This window comes from Kogia breviceps, chromosome 11 (genome assembly GCF_026419965.1).
Source record: "Kogia breviceps isolate mKogBre1 chromosome 11, mKogBre1 haplotype 1, whole genome shotgun sequence".
Taxonomy (NCBI): Eukaryota; Metazoa; Chordata; class Mammalia; order Artiodactyla; family Physeteridae; genus Kogia; species Kogia breviceps.
This window is the reverse complement of record NC_081320.1, coordinates 79,231,932-79,255,630: the sequence shown is the minus strand read 5'-3', so window position 1 is coordinate 79,255,630 and position 23,699 is coordinate 79,231,932. Positions and strand designations below refer to the sequence as shown.

The window sequence follows — 23,699 nt, the reverse complement described above, 5'->3', positions numbered from 1 at the left end:
GCTGCGCGGGGGACCTTCATCCCCCGCAGGGACAGAGCTCAGCCGTGCCCTGGTGCAGGCCCTCTGACCAGGGGAAGCTCTGAGACACGCTCCTCTCCTTCAACTGGGACTAGACTCACTTTGGCGATCTGTTTCTAGTGCATCGTGTCCTTTCCTCCCAAGTTGTAAGAATACACCCAGTACGTATTGCGTTGGGCCAGGCTGTTGGACTCTGGAGTGACTGCCGGGGCTAAGACCCTGGGCTCGCTTGTTTTTTAACCCCATAAACTTGGGTGAGTTACTGACTCTGCGCCTCAGTCCCCTCAGCTGTGAAATGAAGATAACAGCAGCCCCGTACTCGGAGGGTAATACGTATACGTGTCCAGAATGGTGCTGAACACGGAGCAAGTGCTCAGTTACTCTCCGTCTGTTGGCTGTGATGGTGGAGGATGCCAACAGGAGAGACGGCCCTGGAGATCCTCCCCTGGAAAACTGCCTTTGCTTTTCCTCCCAGGACAGATGCTGGAGAGGCAGTCGTGATGGGGCCATTCCCAAGGGTGCGCTGAGAAAGCCAGGGAGGAAGGGTGGTATCAGGCAGGGCAGGTGACTGCTGGCAACCTGTCCCACTGGCAGACTCACCGAGAGGTGCCAATGTGAGTCCGGGTTTGGGGGAAGAGCTTTGATCTTCACCTCACCCACGCAGGCTACCTAGTGGCCTGCATGCATCCTTCACAAGCCAGTAGGCTGAACTGCTGGGGATCCAGGTGGGAGGACACACTAAAAAGTTTTTCATTTATGTTTTTTCCCTTTCTTTAAATTGGGGTACAGTGAGATTGGTGCATGTGTCTTCTTTCTATCTTTCACAAATATTTTTCTAGGGAATCCAATAAAATTGAGGAAACTTACTACCCAGAAGGCTTCTGGGGCTTCACACATTTACAAACTGATGATGTATTTCTCTTTCTACCCAAGGCATCAGGTTGCTGCCATCTTGACACACTCAGGTTAGACATTTTGTTCCCAAGGTTGACAAACCAGCCAAGAAAGGGAAGGGAGGGAGGGTGAGGGATGGATGGGGCTGCGGTGGAGGAGGGTCATGAACTAGCATTGGAGCCAGAGGACAGCCATGGTCAGATGGTCTCCTTTCAACAATGAGGACAGCCACGTGCACGGGGACACAGCACCTGGAGAGTCAGTGGCTGAAAGCAGAGCTCAGGGCCCCCAAGCCCTATCCTCTGCTGCTCTTTCATCCCACATGTTGAAGACCCCGGAATCCACCACCCAAATAACCTTGATTTCAGGACTTGTGTGGACCTCTCTCCCCTGGGTCCGTTCCAGAGGATGGACTGTATCCCTGGTCCCCACACCCAGGCCCTAGGGGGACCCTTGAGAGGGGAGTGACCAAGAAGGGAGATGCAGGCTGGGAGTTCACAGTGGGGGACAGAGGTGGGGTGGGAAGTAAAGGGGGGCAGCCCAGGCTGGAAGCCATACTCTTGCCCAGTTCCCATCAGTGTCAGGGGAGGGGCCTACTCTGTGGTCTGCCCCCTCCCCGGCCCCCTGACACGGGGTGTGACCTTGGTTTCCCTTCTCACAGGGGCTGCCACTGGGAACTGGCCAGGAGGAGGAAGCTCCTGCCAGCTATCTCCTGTCAAGGAGGAGCTGATCTATCATTTTAATATTTATGACCTGGAGGAGGGGTCTCCAGAGATTAAATTGAATCAAAGGGCCCGGAACGAGCGATGACCCCAGCGGCAGCAGTAGCTCGAGCAGAGCTGTGGAGCCAGGTTTCCAAATCCTGCCTTCCTCACTTACTAGTGTATGACCTTGGATAATTCTCTCCAGGTCTCAGGTTCATCATCTGCAAAACGAGGATAATAGTAACACCTACTTAATCGGCTTGATAGGGCCTCTCGGAGACAGAGAGGTAGGGGCAGGAGAGGAGGTGAACGAGTCACATGAAGGGGTCTGAGGGGCAGATGCAACTTCTCTGGACAGGCCAAGAGGCAGGACAAGCAGAGAGATGCAAGAGGGGAGAAGAGGCAAAGGAGGGTTATCACATTAGCAGGAGGCGCTGGGAAGCAGGACGACGGGAAGGGTAGTTTATGTAGGAAGGAGAAGCAGACACCGAAAGCACGAGAAAGTCAGTCAGTCCTGCAAGGGTATATACTGCACGCACGCACGTGCACACACCCAGAAACACATGCACACGCCCACACACTTGGGGGAGGAGTCTAGCTGAAATTGCTATGCGGATTTCTATCAGTGGGTTCAACACCTTCAGAATACTTGGACAGGCATCCCAGGCCTGCTGTCGGCCGCGGGTCCCACTAGGAGCGGGCTGTGTCTAACCCGGCGTCCCAGCATGCAGCCTGGTGCCCGGGGCACCGTGTACACTCGGGGGGTGTCATCTGTTGAAGGGGACTGAACATCGTCCCATCTCCTGAGTTCTTCCCATCTCCTGAATTCGCACTGCTGCCACACACACACCCAACCGTTCTCTCCAAAGCAGAGAGGAGTGACAGCTTGGCACGATTTTCTATAAAAGAACTCTGCTCACTTGAACACTGTTACTGTGCTACACCTTAGTTTCCCACAGTGACAGCTTTTTCCTCTCCCCTTTCTCACTCCGCTGGAACGTCAGCCAGAACAGGTGCCATCCTCCTCTAGTCAAATAAAGGCCTGGGAGCTTCTCCCTGGGCCAGGCTATTGGGTGGCCCCTCCCTGAGATCCAATGGCTCCCCCCACCACCTTCCTTATGCAGCCAAAGACAGTAAGTACCAGAAAAAACCCTACTTTGCTAGAAACAGATGAGGCAAACTTCTGTCTCGGGCAAAGGGGGATGATAACATTTTGGCTGTTTGCGATCCCCCAGGAGCAGGGCCCACACATAGATTCAGAAGAGAGGGATGTGCGTTATCTACTCACATTCTACAAAATGCCACTGACAAGCGGTATCATTCTCAGCCAGGCTGCCACACCTAAAGCAAAACTGACACCTCTATTTCCTTCCCCTTTTCCTGTCTGACTCAGGCATCCCCCTTCCGCGTCTTGCTGGAGCACAGATTATTTTTGGAAAAAATCTCAGCAAGCTGGAGGCTGGTGGTGCAATGCCTCAAATGCCAGGCTGAGAGTGTGGGCTTTTGTGGGAGCCATTGAAGGCTGTATGGAGATGGGGAACAATGGTTTGGTGATCACATGTTACTGGGGGCTGTGGCCATCATCTAACACAGTGGTTCCCAAGCAGGGTGGTTTTGTCCCCCAGGGGCATTCGGTAAAGCCTGGAGACAGCTTTGACTGGCATGACTGATCTGTAGGGGGTGCTCCTGGCATCTGGTGGGCAGAGATCAGCCTAGATGCTGCTAGACAGCCTACAGTACACAGGACGGTCCCTACCACAAAGAGTGATCCAGCCCCAGATGTCAATAGTGCCAAGGCTGAGGGCCGCTGATATGATATGAAGAAGTGAATGTTGGGGCCAAGAGCAGCTATTCTGAGGGGAGAAGGGACGGGATTTGCAGGAACGGGGGATGTGGGAGAAAGAGGAGCCATGGAAGATGGACAGGGCTGTAACCATCTAGAGAGAATTAGTGGGATGATGAGATGGCCGGGGGGCCTGACAGGTGCTTGGAGCCATCTGTTGGCTTGAGTTTCAGAGGCGTTTGTTATGGCTGTGGACTCACTAGATCACCCCGTGTTTGAGAGGGAGGGTCCGGCAGGGATGTCTAAGTGTAAAGCCGCCATCCTGGAGCCATCTCCTGGGCTCTCACAGCCTCCTACTCCGGAGGATAAAAGTCAATCTCCTCAGCTGGGAAAAGTGGCCATGACGTGCCTCTTCCCTCCTCTCCAGTCTTACCTCTGCTGCTCCCTCACCGTTCTAGCCCTCTGACCACAATCTCCCTGCAGCCTTTCAAAGGCATCCTGGCTCCCAGCCCCGGGCCTTGGTACATGCTGGATTTGCCCACCTGCCCTTTCTTCCCTTTGTGACCTGGCCTATTTCTACTCCTCTCTCAGGATACAGCTCATTTTCAGGTCCTCTGGGAAGACTTCCCCAATCCTTGTGTAGAAGTTGCATATCATCTCTCTGCACTGCTATAGCACCATGGACCAAACTCTCTCCAGGACAGAGATTATATCAAAATGGCTGCCGACTTGCTTCTTTTTTGCATTAGAGCCCTCGAGGGGCCACGGTGGCCTGCAACCTAGCCTTTCACCTGTGCAGCTCCACAGTCAACAGAGGACATAGACGTTTGTTGAGTGAATGAATGAATAAATGAATGAATTCATGGATGGATGAAGATATAGAATTTGTGAAACAAAAAAAACAGAGGAGGTTGCCAGAGCTGGAAGCATGGATAAAATCTCCAAGGAACCAGTTACAGAGAAAAGAACAGTGAATTGAGAACTTGGGTGATTACTCAACATAAGGGTAAGAGAGTAGGGAGAGGAGCCAGCCAAGAAAAAAACCAAAGGGGCGGAAAGGACAGGAATGCAGGACAATCAGGATCATGCAGTGTCTCCAGAGCCAGGAGGGAAGTTATAAGATGGATGTGCTTTCATGCATCCAGCAGGCCAAGTGTTACAGAGGTTGAGACAGGCTGTGAATTTGTCAGTGACTTTTTAAAAGAGTTCTCTCCTCAGAGGGGAGTACGCTGACCCACAGTGCTGATGAAACAGCTAAGGCACAAGGAAACCTTTCTGAGAAGGGGCGACGATGGTCCCTCCAGACCTGGGGGAAGCAGGAGACAGCAGAGGTGGAGCCACTGGCCTGCTGAGGGCAGAAAGGGGCTGATCGACAGCTCTGCCCAGAGATGGGGGCGGTGGATGATGGAGAAGGCTGTACCACATCTGTCGTGACTGTCTGGAAGTCAGGGTTAAATCAGCGGGAGATTCACAGAGCAGGCATTTCACCTGGAGACAGTGTCACCCAGCAGGATGCTTTTCTGTCTGCATCTCATATTTTTGAGGTAGCTGTGCTGCCCACCCTGCCTGATCCAGCCCACATTTACTGCCAGCAGCTTGGACACGAATGACATCCTCATTAAACTCCTGCTAATTTAATGGTTAATTCCTAGAGGCGCTAAGTTGCCTGGTGAGGCGTCTTTCAGAGAAAGTCTGTGCATTTGGAAACCAAGCGGAGTGAACCCAGTCCCAGAGCGAGGGGGACCGGGCTTCTTGCTCTGCTCTTGAGCTCCGGGTATAACTAGACGCCTGATTCATGTAAAAGCGGGAAATAGAGGGCAAGTCCATTCACATGTTCAAGTATCCCCAGCCAGTTACTTTACCTGGGACTTTGCATCCTTGTCTTCAGTCTTGACACAGGGGCTTAACTTGAGGTTGGAGATCTCTTGGTCTTTCTGCTTTTGAGACTCTAGGCACTTCTGCCTCTGTCGGATGCTGCCCTTCTGGATGGAGGAGTCCTTGGGTACTCTAGAGGGAAAGCAACGGGAGGGATGAGAAACCACTACTCTTTGGATTAGTAGTAACACCAGCAGTTGGAGAGGTCGGGCAGTGTTTGGAGGATGGCAGGGGCATTTCGCCCAGCTGTGTTACAATGACTTGCACTGCTCAGGGCCTGGAGATGGGGGAGGTGCCACTAGGAGCACGGCAGCAGGGAACAACCCAGGAGACTGGAGCCTGGAATGGAATCAGTGAGTCCATGCCCTGAGGTCACATCCCAGAGTTCAAACCCCAGTAGTAGAGAAATACTGCTATAGCTAACCTCAATCCCTCATGCTACTGATTAATAGAATTCTCTTTCTGGTTTCAGGGATAAGCGGAAGCCAACTGGCCTTCTCAGACCTCCATATATTTAAAAACCCTCATCCAGATGGCCACAGGTGGTCCCTTCTCCAGACTGAGTCAGTGGAGGGTCTCTCCCTGCAGCTAGCAAAGGCTCAAACCACAGGGCGGATACCTGAGTTCTGGATAGACGTTCTCCAGGTACCACTTGAAGCTCCGGCACTGCAGGTTCTTCCTCAGGTTCAATCTGCTCTCAATGCTGGGGGCGAAGGGGGAGGGCAGACACAGAGACAAAATACAGCTGTGTCAGAGACAGGTACCAGCAACATGGACCCAGGAGGTAGCAGCCCTCCAGGCTGGGAGGCGTACAGCACTACCCGTGCCCATGCTCTGCACCCACGTCTCCCTGGAGGGTGCTGGAGAAAATAACCGAGAGAGATTTTGAGAGCTCCAGACAGAGCTATGGAAACACTTAGCAATATCTCACAGTGGAGCGGTAATGACACCAAAGATTTGTGCTTTACTTGAAAACAGAATTTGGGGGTGTTTTTACTTTTCATTAAAAACAAGGCTATGAGAACATTCAGCGTGTTGTTAATAATTCACTGCCGGGGCTCCGGGTCCACTTACAAATCTCTCTTTGGATTCTGCTGCTGAACTGCCATCCCCCCGATGCCCTGCCCCAACCAGCCCAGCCTCAAAGAATCCTCTTCGTTAGCTGGTTCTGGGTTTTGGTCATGTATGTGTTCATCACATATTTCCTGAGTACCTAGTATGTGCCAGGCATTGTGCCCAACGTGGGACGTGACGGTGAACTTTCGAGCAAGAGACAGACAGGTAACGAACCGGGTGCTCACAGTCCGACGTGGATGTGGGTGGGAGCACCTCAGAGGTGGCCCCATGCTTGTCGGGTCAGTGGTGGTCGAGTGGTAATGTGGAAGCTGGTATCTGGAAGGAGGGTGGACGTTGTCCAGACAAACCAGAAAGTGGGTGAGGTGGGGGCCCCTGGTAGTGCCAGGGGAATAGCAAAGAGAGATTAGTGCACATGGAGAGGGAAGGGGTCTGTTGGCAGGAACAGTGGTGCAGGTTAGAATATGTGTGTGCGAACAGATGTATGTGGGCGGATGGGAGAGGGGAGGTGGGTGGGAGGAGAGATGAAGATGCAGACCATCTTCCCTGGTCTGCGGGGCTTCCCTGGTGGCGCAGTGGTTGGGAGTCCGCCTGCCGATGCAGGGGACGTGGGTTCGTGCCCCGGTCCGGGAGGATCCCACGTGCCGCGGAGTGGCGGGGCCCGTGAGCCGTGGCCGCTGGGCCTGCGCACCCGGAGCCTGTGCTCCGCAACGGGAGAGGCCGCAACAGTGAGAGGCCCGCGTACCGCAAAAAAAAAAAAAAAAGGTCCTGTGAAATACTGTGGAGGAGCTTGGACTTCATTTTCAGGACAATGGGATGCCATGGATGGGTTCTAAGCAGAGAACGATGTGGCGGTGTTACTGATAATGAATGCATCTGATATGCAAAGCTGGGAGAGCAGTTGGGGGCGGGGCAGCTGAAGAAACCCAGGTGCTGCTCATGATTGCTGGCAGGGAAGTGGGGTGGGAACAGAGAGAAGGGACAGGTTTAATTCTCTCCACTGCACCACCGGCACCCACCCGACTTCCATGTACACCTTGTCTCTCCTGGGTGACCACACAGAACTGGCCCTGCTCTCTCCAGCCTTGCCTCCTTGCACCCCAAAGACTGGACCCGGCGCCCTCACGGCACTGGCACTTCTTAAACAGCACTAGCCACCATTCCTCACCAGACTCTAAGCAACATGAGGACAGGAATGACATTGTCTGAAAAGGGCTGAATGTTCAGTATTTGCAAGAACCCGGAAGTTCAGTGCATGAGTGAGGCAGGATCTCTGGGACTCGGTGATTGTCTAGGTGTGGGAGGAGAGGGGGAGGAAAAAGTCAAGGATGACACTCAGATTTCTGGTTTGGAAACAGGATGCAAGGAAGAGCTTTCACTGAGATGGGGAATATGGGGTAAGGAGCAAGTTGAGGAGTGAAGAGGATGAGTTCAGTTAGGTCTGGCGGAGTTGGAGGAGCCTGGGAGGCATCCAGACAGAGATGTCCAGTTGCTACTTGGACATAAGGGATGGAGCTCAGAGGAAAGGTGCAAGACAGAGATGGAAACGTGAGTACCAGCAGAGCACTGGTGGTGGATGCCAGGGAAAATGGGGAGTCAGAGGGCTTATGACAGATCCTCGGGGAACACCAACATATAAGGGTGGGGAGAGGAGCCTGAGCCTGCAAAGGGCGCGGAGAGGGTGCAGCCTGCACCGCAGGACAAGAGCCAAGACTGCAGCTCTGGAAACCGAGATCAGACGTGTGCCTGAAGGGGGCTGGGTGGGAGAAGTCTCATACCAATGGGGTAACACAGAGAAAGGTAAGGGGTCCCCGGGAGTCATGGGTGGGCCAGGTGGGAGTGATCGCAGGGGATAGGGACGCGGCCTCAGGTCACAGTCAGGAGAAGGGGGACGGGGAGCCGCAGACAGCGGTGCAGGCAGCTCTTGCATGAAGCTTGGCTCTGAAGGAGCAGAAGACCGGGTGTAGGTGATGAGCAAAGCTGGACTGAGGGAGAGTTCTTATAGTTTGTTTTCTTTCCTTCTCTTCCTCTTCTGTTTTTAAAAACTATGTAAGATACTGAATAAATTTAAATGCCAATGCGGACCATGCCATAGAGAAGAGAGATGGGTGTTCAGGGAGAGCAAAGGCACACAGAGGGCAAAGTCTCCTAGAACAGGGGCTCCCACACTGTCTGTGCATGAGAATCACCTGATGGTGGGGGGGATGGTTCTTTTACAAATTCTACAGCCCAGGCCACAGCCCGGGGGAAATCCACTCTCTGGGGATGGAGTAGAGGCAGCAGAGCTTTTGAAGCTCCCCAGGTGACTGTGATGTACAGACAGTTTGGCAACCATCACCCTGAAACCTCCCTCCTTCAGCTGAGGTCCTCAGACCAGCAGCACGGCACCACCTGGGGCTTACAGAACTGCAGACCTACCGAACCAAAATCCACACTTTAATAAGATCCCCGGGAGATCTGTGTGCACATTAAAGTGCGAGAAGCCGACGGGCAGGAGAAGATGAATCCAGGCAGTGGGCCCTCGATAAATGATGATTTATGAATGAATGCAGGGGGGAAGAGTGTGTCTGGAGAACAGGAGGCACACCTTCTCCTTCAAGATGAAAGAGACAGAAGGATGGTACAGATACAGGTTCGTCTGTCTTGGGAAGTTGGTGCTATTTCATCTACAAAGCAGAGATGTCATCTTCTGTGAGTGAAAGGAGTGGGGTGGACTCAGCAGCTGGGGAGAGTGGAAAAGGTACAAATGGAGATTGAGGGAGAACGCTGGCCAGGCAAGATGGCAGGATCAAGAGGTCCACCAAGGGCCTCCCTGAGCCCGATGGCCACGGAGTGGTAGCAGCACCAGTGGATAGTCCCAGAACTGTTCAGCAGCCTATGAACAGGGGAGGAAAAGGTACAAAGTTGGGTTCATCCAGGGTTAAGAGAACTTCACCAGGGAGGGTTGATAGATGCCCAACAGAGCAAGAGATCTGAGGGCAACATCTTTTAAGCATTCTCTTTAAGCAAGACGGTGGAACCCAAGTTGGAGAGGGGAGGGCAATGAAGAAAGGAGGGGTGGACCCACATGGCCAAAAGACCGGAAGTCGGCTGAGGACACAGAATAAACGCCATGGGAGGCTCTGAGTAGGAGAAGTGGAGAACAGGGTGGGTTCATGGTTTCAGAAATACAAATCACTTTAGCAGCCTCTGATTTAATCCTCCTGGCCAGTGATGGGCTCGACCTATGGAGAGGAGGCTGCAAAAATCCCATCTGTCAACAGCCTTAGAATGACTGAGGGACATTAGATGACAAAAGCCACCAGCTGCCCCCCGCAAAAGACGAATGATAACATCAGTGAAGTTGCCATTTTTCTCTACTCATATCAACCCTGGGTTGGGGAATGCAACATCACAGAGTTTTGGAATACGACAGGTGTGATTTGAGCCTTCTCCCCCTCCTGTAATGGTGTGATCCAGGGCAAGTACCTGAAACTGTAGAAGACTCAGTCTCCTCATCTGTAAAACAGGGGTAATTATACCCATTTCTCAGTTTGCCGAGGACTAATGGGATATCTCATGTAATGGTATCTGGCCCTTAATTTCTCTCTCTATCCTCTTCGACCCCCATGAAGCTGGAGCCTGGCTCTAGAGGAGATCTGCATGGTACCATTCCTCCTAGGAAGGCAGAAGATTTAGGCTTGGGCAGCTGAGAACGAGGAGGAAGGAACTCCAAACTGGAGGGATCAGGGCTGCTTAGCCCAGCACCCCACCTTTCTATAAAAAGATGGAAACACCAGTCCACTGCACAAGGCACAGCTCTGCCCACTGAGTAGATGGCCCGGGTTGTCCGGTGGTCATTCCACAAGAGCTGTCCAAGGCCCTGCAGCCAGAACTAGGCAGGAGCAAGAAGGCACATGAAGGGAGAAGAGCCCCAGCCTGGGCCCTGGAGGGGCCTGGGGGCTCGGGAGACCAGCTGAGCACACAGGCCTGTTGGGACCCGCTCTCCTCAGACCCGTGAGCCGAGGCTCTTGGCCCTTTGCACAAATAAACCAGGAGGGACACTTACTTTCCAAAGGGTCTCTCCAGGGCGAACGGCCGGGAAGCATAATAGTACTGCTTGTATTCATCCATCCACACTTCAGCTGTCCGCTTGGTGTTCCTGAGGAGACACGGGGTGTCGGGGAGGGTCAGAGAGGACCTGGGACGTGTCCAGGTAAAATATACACAAGCGGCAAGCTGGCAGCGTCACCCCCGTGGGGCCCACCGTGGTCCAGTAACATTACTGTCCCCGCATTGCTCAGCCCAGCCACTACCACCGATCTCCAAAGGGAAACGGGATTTTAGTAGTCACTACGTACTCTTTTCCCAGAAGGCACGGGCCAGAGAAATTGCACCAGAAACTGAACTTCTGTCGCCCTCAAAAAAGAAAAAAATCCGGGAGAAAAGAGCCGGGAGAATCTGGTACATTCCTTTGGTGCCAGTACAAGAGGAGCAAGTGCTGACCATCTCACCTCTGGCCGTGGGCAGGCTCCTGCTTCAGAACTCTCCCCTTCAGCCCCGGGGCCCAGCTCTCCAAGGGGAGAGCCAGTCAGGCACGGGTTTCCCACAGGCCACGTGATTAGCTTGGCCGCAGGTGTAAAGAATTAAGTAATCGCGCCATCTCGGTCAAACGTTCGCCAGGACTCTGAAGTTTTTTAAAAAATCAGCTATTCGCTCTGAGTTTGACATCCAAGGTCACAGAAAAAGAGACAGACACGGAGGATGTCATTGCTCAGCTGTCCAGGAGGCAGGGGTACCAGGAAGAGAGGATGTGGGCAAACAATCAGAAGCAGGGAGCAGGGCTGGAGCCCTTCCAGATTTCTGGTTCTGTGTGAAACAGAGGCTTTCAGCCGCGGAGCGAGGCGCGCCCTTCAAGCCCGTGAACCTGGAAGGAGTTACGCACACGCAGCCCGGCGCTTGGTGCTCAGAAGGCAGCTAACAGAGTCTTGCCACCTCCCTTCACTGGCCTAACCACTGGCAAACGGGAAGCTGCCGAGGAGACACCGCCCCACATTTCCCTCCCCTCCAGTGACCCGCTGGTGGCACGCAAGATGCCCGCTGGCCAGGGCCCAGTCTCAAACACAAGGAATGTTCTAGAGCCCAAGGCTCTGCCCCCTTACTCCCAGGCTGGCCCCTTTCCTCATCACAGCCCCACCGCTTTCCTGTGCCAGGTGCCCCCAGATCACCTTTCCCTGTAAAAGCCCAGAGCCCAGGCAGCCCTGCCTTTGTTCCTGTCCCTGCTGACTGGGTTCTCACTGCCCCCGCCCTGCTCAGCATGGGGTCAGCTTTCTCCCTGTTCAAGCCCATCACGCCTCCACACCTGTCCACACCCACAGGTGTCCATAAGTGTGAGAAACCGAGGACGAGGACGGGAGAACCCAGACAAGGAGAACAATACCGCAGGGGAAGCAAAACAGCAAAAGAGGCGCTTCCCCCAAATGGACCAAATGAGAGAAAAAAAGGGCAAAGTGGAAATCAGTGGGGAGGGAGCTGTCAAGTGACAAGAGACAAGGGGAGACGAAGCTGGAGGACCAGAAGAACAAAAGGAGAAAGAGGTGTAAGGAATTATTTTTAAAGAAAAGGAGAAAGGTTGAAGAAAAAAAATCACGGAAAGCAGAAGGGCGTATGGAAGGAGGGAGGAGGAATAGGTAAGTGGGCACCACTGGGTCACTGAGACCCCAGGATCTTCGTCCTGTCCCCAGGCAGGAGATGACAAGTCCCAGGAAAGGAGCCCAGGGCCGCAGGGCCTACGCCAGCCTGGCAGCTTCTGTGCACCCTCGAGGCCCTGGAGCAGTCAGGTGGGTTGTATCTACTTGTGCCTCCCCGTTCCCGAATCTTCCCAAGGGCGTTTCCCCTGGTGACCCAGCCTGAAGGTGGGAGCAGCGGATCTTCTAGAACTCAGGGGCAAAACGGTCACCCTTCCCCCACCCCAAACAACCCAAAACACCCAGGGCCCTGAGCCCTGCAGGATGGCGCTGCCCAGTGACTTGAAGCCCCCAAGGGGGCTTCAAGCCTGGGGAAAGCCAACAGTGGAGAACAGCCTTGAGGCTTCCAGCCTGAAGCTGGATGGGCAGGCCTGACCTCTCCTGCTCAGGCAGCAGCCCAGCGAGCAGGACCCGCAGGCCCTGTCCATCCAGAACACTCGGGCGAGCTACCAGAGAACCCAGGGCAGCAGCAACCCATCACCAGGAAAGCCCTCGGCCACTGCAGCGCACACTTACTTGATGTACGTGTTGGCATTTCCATCTGGGAAAACATACGGGTGCTTCTTCCGGAAGACGTGGCCCACCCGGCTGCAGGGGACGATCTCCAGGCTGCCCCCGCACATCCACACCCTGAAGGAGATTTCTGCAAGACAGCCACGCCCCCCATCGCTGCTCTGCCTCCTGGACGGAGGGGCACAGGATGGCGGCGTTGAGACTCCGGGCGCCAGGGAGTCCCAGGTCCCAGGGAGCGGGGAGGGCCGGCCGCACCCAGCCTCGGGATCGGCGGCCACCAGCGTGCTCCACTGGCCCGGCAACCTCGGCTTCCCCGCCCACAACAAGGATGATAACAACTCACAGCTGGGAGGGTGGTTCGAGTTAACAGGGAAACGGTGGCCGGCAGGGAGGAGCACACAAAAATCAACCCCCGTTCCCTGCCCTCATGGAGGCCTCTGGAACACACTCAGGGGCCTGCAAGGCAGGGGCCACTGCTGTGATGCTTTAGCCTGGAAAGAGAAGCCTGGGGGCTATGACAGAGCTGCTTTTGAGCACGTGGAAGATGGATTCGACGGGCTCATATGATCCCAGAGGGTTAGAGCCAGGACCGACGAGAAAGAATTCCCATTCGAGACTATGGGAGAATTTTCTGATGGTCAAGGTCCAGATAGAAGGGGCTGTCATGGAGTAAGTGTGTTTGCCACTCTGACAGGCTAGCAAGACACATGGCCTGGAGGCGACAGAGAGGACCAGTTCCCAGGAGGCACCTGGACAAGGTGTCCAGGACAGAGCCTCCCAACCCTGAGACAGCAATTCTACCCGCTGCAGGGCCCCTGAATCTTAGCCCGGAGGAGGAAGTCTGAGCCGTAGTCGAGAGCTGGGAGCAGCCATAGAACGTGCTGGAAACCTCGAAGCTCTTGTTGGAGGTGCTCCCCTGGGTGGGAATTTGCACACAAACCCCTTTGTCCCCCTTCGGCTGCTGCCGCAGGGATCTCCAGGAGGGGGGAGGGGTGGAGTTAGCAGAGGCGCTGAGACTAGGCTGGCGGGTGCATTTCTCCCTCAGGGCTGCTTCCTGCAGGCTTGGAGCAGCGGTTCTACCCCAGAAGGAAGCAGCGGAATTCAGGGGTGGTGGGGGAGTATCTCTCATCACTGCCCTGGTTTGGAATTGCTGAACACCGTGAGGGGTTTTATTATCGCTGTTAACTCCTCTACAGATGGTGCATCCCCTTACGGACTGCACCCAGGGCAGCCTCCTCACTGCACGCCACTGGCTTCCCATCTGAAATGCTTGCCTGGCCCATGCTTCTGCAGTCGAGCTCAAGCAAGAGGAGGACAGGATGTCTCAGGAAAATCCCGTGCCCATGGGCAACTGCCCCTGGAAGCGGCCCGGGTGTTCACGAGCAGGAAATGAAGAGGCGGGTATTCCAGTGCTGTCCCACCATGTACGACGTGCCCTGCACCCTCCAGCACCTTGAGCCCCACTTCCCTGAGTTTCTTCACCACGGGGTCCTCTCCTTCATCCTCTGTCCCTCCCATGTCCTGCTCTCCTTCTCCCTTCTTTCCAACTCTCCAAGCAAGTGCTTGGACACAAATTCTTCACCCTGATCCTTACCTGCTCTCATACTCGCCTGTCCTCGGTCACCCTTTACCTGTCCCCGCCTGCCTCCTGCCCTGTGTCCCTGGAAAAGGTGCAGGCCAGGCTGCCTTGACAACGGTCGCCCCTTGCCCAAGTACCCTCCCAGACAGGCTACAGCTCATCTCCAGCAAGCTTGGATTTCCCTCAGCGTGGGGGGAACGTGGACACTAGGATGAAGAAAGGACGTCTCAAGATTGCTGTCAAATGATGGCAAGAACACAGGGTCGGGGAGAGACGGGAAGAACTTGGCTTTGGGGTCAGTGGCCCCAGGTCTGCAGTAACCCACCAGCAGTGTCCCTGGGAAACCTGCTTGACCTCGCTGAGGCCGGGTTTCTTCACACGTAAAATGAAGATCATCAAAGTACTCCACAGGACTGACATCAAATGAAATGGAATTTCAAGAATAACTGAAAACTCTTAAGTGTGCTGGAAAGCTCAGTAACAGTTATAAGACATTCCTCTGCAGGCCGTCTCTTTAAGACGTGGACGCCAATGGCATCGCCCACCTGTGCCCACTTCCAACTTCCTAGATGATTTACAGCTTCCTGCTTTTGCCACAGCAGGCAGTTGAAATCTGTGGTACTTAACACCTGAGATTTTGACTCACCATAGAAATCCATGATACACGGCGCCCTGGCGTTTGCCTGGTTGGAATCGGGGGCAGCAGCCTGGCGTTTGCGGGGGATGATGAGTGAGCTTAGCTGGCGGCCAACATCCAGCTCTCCACCTTGCAGTGATGCACGAAGGGGCGGAGGGCTCGGTGCAGGGAATTGTGATGGTACCTGTGTGAATTTAGCCTCCAGGGCTAAGGCCTACTGGGCTCCAATCAGCTCCTCTCCAGGATCTCAAAACAGGGTTTCCAGTTCCCAAAAAGGAAAACCCTCTCATCCCTCAAAACCAGAGATGGAGGCCTTGCTTACTGGATATAACCTACCAATTCTGTGCCAGCTTTACTTCCAAAAATATGCATACGTTTCAGCTATGGTCTCTTCCTTACATGCATTCAAATGAGACATAGTCCCTCCTCATTTGCAAAGCAAATCCCTCCAACCTGTGCCACCTCCCCGCTCCTGAAGCCTGTTCCTCTCCCTGTGCTTCCTTCACCCAGCATTCCGCTTCTCTCTGAATCTATTGCCCCCCCCCCCCTCTGCCACCATCATGCACAGACCCCACCTCAGACAGTACCGTTCCCCCTCTCCACCTTCCTTTTGGGCTTCTGGCATTCTCCACCCCGAGGCTCTGTCTGTGAGTGCCTTGCTGACACTGCTTCCTCATCTGACCCCAACATTCGCTTGACACTGAGGACTCACCCCTATCCCACCAGCCCAGCTCTACTCCGGGATCCAGCACTGACCTCCGTGGCTGCCTGACGCTCTGTCGAGGTGCACTGGATGCCGTCAGATGCAGTACATCTTCTACCCCGTCAACATCCTCTAATAGCCCTCTGCAGGCTACCTCCTCTCCTCCGCCTCTAAAACCATCCTTCCTCCTCGTTTTCCTGTATCTGTGCTTCTTTAAAACATCAGAGTATCTCAGTTCTGCATGGGAGGAAAGGACTCTTTCATTTATTCCTGGGCTGGGCTTTGTTTGGTCCTCCTTCAGGCAGTAACTTATCAGTCATCCTAACAACCCCACACGCGGTTGTGAATGTTATTTTACGATGCAGAAGCAGTCCTGATAGGACAACTGACAGCGGGTAGCTGGCATCTGAAGCCCATCTCCCCAGCTCCCAAACTCCTGCCCTTGCCCTGACCCCCATCTCCCTCAGTGTGAACACACACCATCAGCCAATGCGGTTGTGGACACGAAGATCCTGACTTCAGGGCACTCACAGACGAACCAGAGAGACCAATCTATAACCAGCTACCTTATCCACTCCCTCATCCAGTCCTGACACCTGCCTGTCTCAGCTCTGCTTCCGGCCAGCTGATGTTGCCCACGGAAGTTGCAGCCTGAGATGCAGTAAGAGCTTCTCTGCTCTGGAGTCCAGACTGTCGTAACCAAGGTGACCTGAGGCACATGCCTTGCCGTGCCTCGGCCGGAGTCAAGGCAGTCTGGGTGATGAAGCTTGGAGTGTTCAGATCAGTGTAATGACTTTCAGGTACCATAGTGTGGAGTATTTAAAAAACCTAGGACACGTAGTTGTCCTATCCTTAACTACACCACTGATTTCAGGATAACAATGTGTATCCTCCCAGGACTGCAAGCCAGGTCCGGTGATTCACAGATTTGTGCTGAAGCCTCTGGGAAAGGCTTGTGATCCTGAGGTCCAAGCAGTGGGGCCGTAGACCGAGGTGTAAAGTAGTGGGCCTTCCAGGTATAGCCCAGACCCTCCACTTGCCATGCCTGCAGTTCCTGCAAAGTCATCACTTTCTTAAGTGAAGGAGCCAAAAGATGATGTAGGGAGTTTGTGGGGAGTTCTCACTGAGTCAGCACCCGCATAATCTCCCTGGTGATAGATGTCACGCAGCCCCAAATCTGCTCTGAATTCCAGGCAGGGAGATGTGTAACTATTCCATCCTCATTGGGGGGCACTGTTGCCTTCTTCTTTTCTTTAAACTTCAGATTAATATTTGGGAATAAACTGCCTTCCCCCAGCCTCTGTTCTCAGCTCTTTCCTTCTATCTCCTCATCAGCTCATCAGTAGTTTTACCAGCGCTCATAAGCCCCCAACCCTTAACCAGAGCCAGCGTCTACCTGACGAGCTGTGATGGTGGACAGGAGTTCAGGGGAAAGGGGTCAGCTTCCTCTCCAGGAACCGAATCACAGCTATTCCTATGCCACTCCTGGGCCATATAGGTCAAGTTGGAAACTCCTCCAATAGCCCGGTTTCTAGACAAAGGCAAAGGCAGCATTAGACACGGGCTCCCCCGAAGGCAGTGGGCCTGTTTTAAATGGAACCTCATGGCCTGTATACAGACACATTTATTGTCTGCATAGCATTATCCACTCTCCCTCTGGCCGAGGTGAAATCTAGTGAGGACAAAGGGATTGGAGTGAGCAGTAAGAGACGTCCACACAGATATATGTGGTGACAGGGACATTTCCTTTCAAGAATCTTCACGTTCTCGGGGCCACCTGGGCTAGAAAGCTCTGTTCTTATTTTTTAATGTGTATACGGACTCGAGTAGAGGCAATCTTATTGGGTCACAAAGGATAACCTTGAACCTACGAGCAAAATTATGCTTCACACCATCCGGGACAATCAAGGTTGCATCCAGGTCCCTGACTTCTGAACAAGCAGTAACCACAGGCCCACCCTGGTCACCACGGGCTGTCCAGCTGCGAATGTCATGGCAGCACCCTTTACCTCTCCACAGTCCCTCTGGAAAAGCATGGCCTTGAGGGACCGCACCTGGGCCTGGGGCTTACTTAGCCAGCAGCCCCAGCTTGGGGGCGGGGGAAGATGACTTTACATCAGACTTGGATGCTCTTCTCAGATGAGGCCACTTCTCTCATCTTGAGGCCCTGAACCCAGAAAGGGCGAGGCCGAAAGAGAAAGAGACAGGGACCCACTGTTCCCGCGGGTGTGACACAGGGCTCCTCTGACACACCTGCTGGCCCGCAGCCCGAAGGCGAGGCAAGGCCACTGCTTGGGGCCTCATTCGTCTTCACGGTGGCCCTGGGAGCGTGTTTCTACTGCTGCTGTAACAGATTACCACACCAACCTAGCGTGGGTTTGGCCGGGCCCTCTGCTGAGGGTCTCTCCAGGCCGCGATCAAGATGTCAGCAGGATCAGGTTCCTTTCTGGGGGCTCTGAAGCTTTCGAGTTGATTCAGGTTGTTGGCAGAAGCCAGTTCCTGGCGGTCGCAGGACTGCGGTTCCCTTCTCCTCGCTGGCTGTAGGTCAGGGGCCCCTGCTACACCCACGCTGCCCCTCCCTCTTCACACCAGTGGCAGCCAGGCCAGTTCCTCCCAGGCTGCGAACCTGGGAGGTTCGCCTCCTGGGAACCTCTCCATCTCCTCTGACTCCAGCCAGAGAAAGTTCTCTGCTGCAAAGGGCCCACGTGATTGCACTGGGCCCACCTGGACACTCCAGTCTACTCTCCCAGCTTCAGATTCAGGAGCCTTAATCACATCTGCAAACTCCCTTTGGCCGTGTAAGGTAACCTCCTGACAAGTTCTAGGTGAGGAGATGCCCTCCGTGACCAAACGTTACTCAGGCTCGCCCTCTCTCGGACTAGGCGTGAACTGTTGTTGTTCTCTACCCTCGTCAGGCCTGCATCCCGTTTTAGCAAGAATCCTGCTAAGCCGGTTTAGAGAATCCATCCCCCCAGCCTGCCCCAGCCAGCATATCTAATTACCCTGGTAAGAACCCTGGTAAGAACCCTTAGGTCAGTATAGCAGAATTCCCCCCATTTTGTTTTTAAATTCAACTTTTAATGTTGAGATAATTGTACATTCACAAACAATTATAAGAAATAAAATAGAGACCCTGTGTACCCTTCATGGTTTTCTCTCATGGCACCGTCTTTCAAAATTATAGTACATGAATTTAACAAAGATATTCACATTGATACAATCCATCAATCATATTCAGGTTTCCAAGTTTCATGTATATGAATTTGTGTGGGTGCGTGTGTGTATTTACCTCATGCAATTTTATCACATACATATGTGCTTGTATTCACCAGTAAAGACACAGAAGAGTTTCATTACCACAAAGATCCCTCATGCTGCCCTTTTAATCACACCACCTCTCTCCTCTCCCGTCAACCTCACCTTTAACCCATGTTAACCATTACTATTTCCTTCATAATGTTGTCACTTCAAGAATATTATCCCCCCCATTTTTGATGTTGCCTCTTAGTAATTTCCATCCACTGCCCCCCTGCCCCGCTCCTTGGATCCAAATCCCCACCTGTTCTTGTTGTATTTGGAGCTGAGCCCCATACCCCCCAGCCCTGCCATTGCGATAGCCTTGACACCCACTGTGAGAGTCCTGAATAAAGTCTTTCTTACCATTTTAACAAGTGTCCAAATAATTCTTTCTCTAACACGGGGATTAGGGCGGGGATGTATTTTGGCGGAGGCCTTTCCCCTTCCGTGGGGATCACTGTCTCCACTTTAAAGACTTAGAAACAGTGAGGTAAAGCAACTTTCCCAAGGACACACAGCTAGTGATGACTGCAGGATTCTAACGTAGGCCTGTCTGATTCCACAGCCCATGCTGACACATAGGAGTGTGCCTGCCAAACCTGACACAGCCTGATGTCCTTGACTGTGTTCTGGGGATGGGGGAGCTGGTGGTGGCAGCTCCTCTCTGGGACCCTCATCTCCTCTCTCTCTTTTGTATCTGCTATGCTTTAGAAACCCCCCCATTTTAAATCCAGAAATCCCATCCTCTCCCTTCATATATGTGCCAAGGCCTCCATTTTGGAAAGGCACACCTCCTACCCCACCACTTACACACACACACACACTTTTACTAGGCAACAGGTTCCTTTCACCTCTAAAGACCTAAAGTGAGTATTTTCCATGTCTCCTGTGTTATGAAAATTGGAGTTTAAACATCTAATTTTGATGCAAAACAACTTCTGAAAAATAAAAGGCTAAAAGCCACATTTCCCTAAAGCCTGTTCCTACGCTGAACTGCGGATGTAATTATCAACACTTCAGCTCCTCTTAGAAACGCTTTGTGGGAAAGATTGCACCAGGGTCGGCCTGCTCGAGTGCATAGCAGGGGCTGGCTTTCACGTGGCCGCTTGGGGCCGCTCCCAGCAGATGAAAGGGAGATGGGCGGGCCAGGCACCGTGACACTGAGGATGGTCCCGGTCACCCTGGCCAGAGCCTTGTCCAGTGATCTCATGGACTTCTGTGCTGTGAAATCAAGTCAATGCAACGTAAGGCAAATCCCACGTCTTGGGAAAGGAAAGACATCTCTACCTGCCGTTGTTATTCTCCACAGGCTCTGTTTAATGCATGGAGACTGATTTTAAATGGAGCCTCAGAGTTGTGTACATGTGGTCCTTCTCACCCCGAACCCCCTTCCTGGTCAGTCTCCCGCTTTGAACACACATTCAGCAAGCAGTTTCCACCGCTCCAGGCATCGAGGTCGAGAAGTTGGGTGAATGTTCTTGTAGGTGGAGGGCACAGAAGAAAAAACAGACAAATACACGAGAGGGCCCAGTACCAGAGTGGAGAGGAGAGCAGGGTGCTGAGGGGAGTGGGCAGAGGGTGGGCAGGGAGGGTGTCCTAGTCCTGGGGGAGGCCAGGCAGCCCCAGAGCTGTGATCTGTGGCCATTTGGCACTTGGTGGAGGGTGGAGGCTGGGTTTCTGGAGATGGCTAGGCGTGTCCGGGCAGTGCAGGAGGGTCTGTCAGTGCCTCTGGACTGAAGGCTGGGGAGGTGGGCAAGGTCAAGGAATGGTGTGGGCCTTGTCTTTAGGACAAGAAGGGGCCACAGGGGGTGCCAAACCCGGGTGGGTGGGAGAGATTGGCATTTCCAAGAGCACTTTGGCGGGAGTGTGTGGGGATGGCTTTGAGGGGAGCAGACTGGAGGTGGAGAATCATTTAAGAGAGTAAGAGGGGGATGGACATGAGTGATGCTGAGGGGAGAGGATCTTCAGGACTTGGAAGCAAGGGGCCCTCTTGCCATACACTGGAGCTGGGATTTTTTACTCTGACATGCAGATTCCTTTACCCCTCTTCACCATCTGTCCTTTGCAGGTGGACAAATGGGACCTAATCAGACTTATAAGCTTTTGCACAGCAAAGGAAACCATAATAAGATGAAAAGACAACCTATGGACTGGGAGAAGTATTTGCAAACGATGAAACTGACAAGGGCTTAATTTCCAAAACATACAAAAAGCTCACACAGCTCAATATCAAAATAACCCCAAACAACTCAATCAAAAGAGGGGCAGAAGACCTAAATAGACTTTTCTCCAAAGAAGACATACAGATGGCCAAGAAGCCCATGAAAAGATGCTCAACATCACTGATTATTAGAGAAATGCTAATCCAAACTACAATGAGGTACCACCTCACACTGGTCAGAATGGCCATCATCAAAAAGTCTACAGATAATAAATGTTGGAGAGGGTGTGGAGAAAGGGAACCCTCCTACACTGTTGGTGGGATTGTCAGTTGGTGCAGCCACTGTGGAGAACAGTATGGAGGCTTCTTAAGAAACTAAATATAGAACTACCACACGACCCAGCAATCCCACTGTTGGGCATATATCTGAAAAAGATGAAAACTCTAATTCAAAAAGATACATGCACCCCAATGTTCATAGCAGCACTATTCACAATATCCAAGACATGGAAACAACCTAAATGTCCATCAACAGATGAATGGATAAAGATGTGGTATATATATATACGATGCAATATTACTCAGCCATAAAAAAGAATGAAATAATGCCATTTGCAGCAACATGAATGGACCTAGAGATGATCACACTAGGTGAAGTAAGTCAGACAGAGGAAGACAAATATCATATGATATCACTTGTTTGTGGAATCTAAAAAACATATATAAATGAACTTATTTACGCAACAGAAATTGATTCACTGACATAGAAAACAAACTTATGGTTACCAAAGAGGAAAGCAGAGGGTGGGGGAGGGATAAATTAGGAGTTTGGGATTAACATCTACACACTACTATATATTAAATAGATAACCAACAAGGACCTACTGTATAGCACAGGGAACTATATTCAATATCTTGTAATAACCTATAATGGAAAAGAATCTGGACAAGAATATGTATGTATATGTATAACTGAACCACTTTGCTATACACCTGAAACTAACACAGCATTGTAAATCAACTATACTTCAATTTTTTTAAAAAAAGCACTGCATGTTCTGGCATGTAAAATGCTAAAGAAAAATCCAGAAATGACTTTTAAAGTGCTGGAAGTTGGCTATAGTATAATGGAATGTTGCAATTGGAGAAAACAGCGTTTCCTGTGTTAGCTGTCTGCAGTGCTTTTTTTGTGATTTAAAAACTTCTGTGATGGATTGTAAAATGTCTCTCCCACACCTCTCCCGAAGCCCCTCCCTACCTCCCTGGTCCTTGGTGATGTCAAACCACTGGGAAACCAACAAGAGGAGATCACCCTGGACGTGAGCCGGTGTGTGTCAACATGGCTATAAAGAGAAGGTACTGGTAGGCTGGACCAGGATGTGACATCATTGAAAATAACATGCTGCCTGCATCCACACGTGGCTGCCACGGAAAGGGAAGGATCACGTATACTTTGTGGGGGTCAAGAGGGCAGACGAGGCCTGACTGATGGAAGCTGGGCTTCGACTTAGAAGAATTTTCTAACAATTCAACACAAAACTTCTCAACGACAGAACTTACCATGCTGTGAAGCAGCAAATACATCATGATCAGTAGCATTCGAGGAGAGATTGGATGACTGCTGTCTATCAAAAGGGCTGCAGAAAGGATTCAGTGTACAGGCATAAAGGCTAGAGCACATCAGGAAGAATCACGAGAGGTACTGTGAACATCAGGACATCCGATGGGCTCTGCCCAGAAGGAGAAGGATCTTGTCCCCATTGAGAACGCCAAGGGTGAACCCGGCTCCAAGTTCTCCCGGGCTGGTGCAGGCAGATTCCCCCCTCAAACCCCACCCCAAAGACCCCCATGGCATCCGAGGACTGAGTCCTAGTCAGGGGATTTGGTTTGGTTTGTGGCAACTGGGATTTTCTGCTTTGTTCGCCGAGCTTCCAACCTGGCCCCCACGTGGCAGGACACGGACTTTTCTGATAGATTTCTCTACACTGCCCAGTTTAGGAGAATAGATGCTGTGGGTCAGGCCAACAGCCATAAATTTCCAGGAAATAACTCTTAATGACTGAGGAAGAAAGCCATAACGCATCCTGGAGACAGGGACAGGAGAAAACAGGGACAGAGCACAATGCGCAGGATTACCGCTAAATGCCAGGACGAGCCCCACGGATCCTTCTCCTAGCCTGCGCCGCTGCTCGGGGAGCCGCGCCAAACACGCGCCCCGGTGCCCAGAAAGGGGAAGGGGCCCTGACACCCCGGACTCTTCTCCTTCCTCTCTTGCGGTTTATTTTTATTTTGTTTAAACATCTTTATTGGAGCATAATTGCTTTACAATGGTTTTCTTGTGGTTTATTCAACAAATAGTTACTGAAGCCTCCTTCGTGGCAGGTACCATACTGGGCGAGGGAGATAGCCGTGAACAAACAGACCAAATCCCTGCCTTGTGCAGCTTATAGGCTGCTCATCTCTTAGGTCTCACCTGCTGGAGGGAAGAAATGGTAACTAACGTGTATTGTGTCCACACGGTGCCCAGAGGTTTTACAGACTTACCTGAATGGCTTTCCACAGCAACCCCCAAAGCATCCCTGTGTTACACTTTTAACACACGAGGAAACTGGAGGGTCAGTCATTGTCATCATCTAGATGGGACGGGTCTCCGACTACGTTCTCCTGTATCTGCACATGGCAGCCCTACACCACCACTGTGGCCACACCTGGCCATCTGTTTACACAGTTCCGGA

At 52.5% G+C, this 23,699-nt stretch overlaps 1 protein-coding gene across 3 annotated transcripts in view; it reads right to left on the bottom strand.

Annotated features, from left to right (window-relative positions):
• GALNT14 (polypeptide N-acetylgalactosaminyltransferase 14) overlaps positions 1–23,699 on the bottom strand; it is a 220,104-nt gene that overhangs the window by 6,276 nt on the left and 190,129 nt on the right. For 2 of the 3 annotated variants that reach the window (XM_067007867.1, XM_059079635.2), the window contains exons 10-13: positions 12,591–12,717; positions 10,397–10,489; positions 5,894–5,977; positions 5,262–5,406 (exon numbers count right to left, since the gene is read on the bottom strand). In XM_067007867.1, coding sequence (XP_066863968.1) covers positions 5,262–5,406; positions 5,894–5,977; positions 10,397–10,489; positions 12,591–12,717 — 449 coding nt within the window. The remainder of the gene's footprint in view (positions 1–5,261; positions 5,407–5,893; positions 5,978–10,396; positions 10,490–12,590; positions 12,718–23,699) is intronic. The other variant, XM_067007868.1, reaches the window with a different exon arrangement.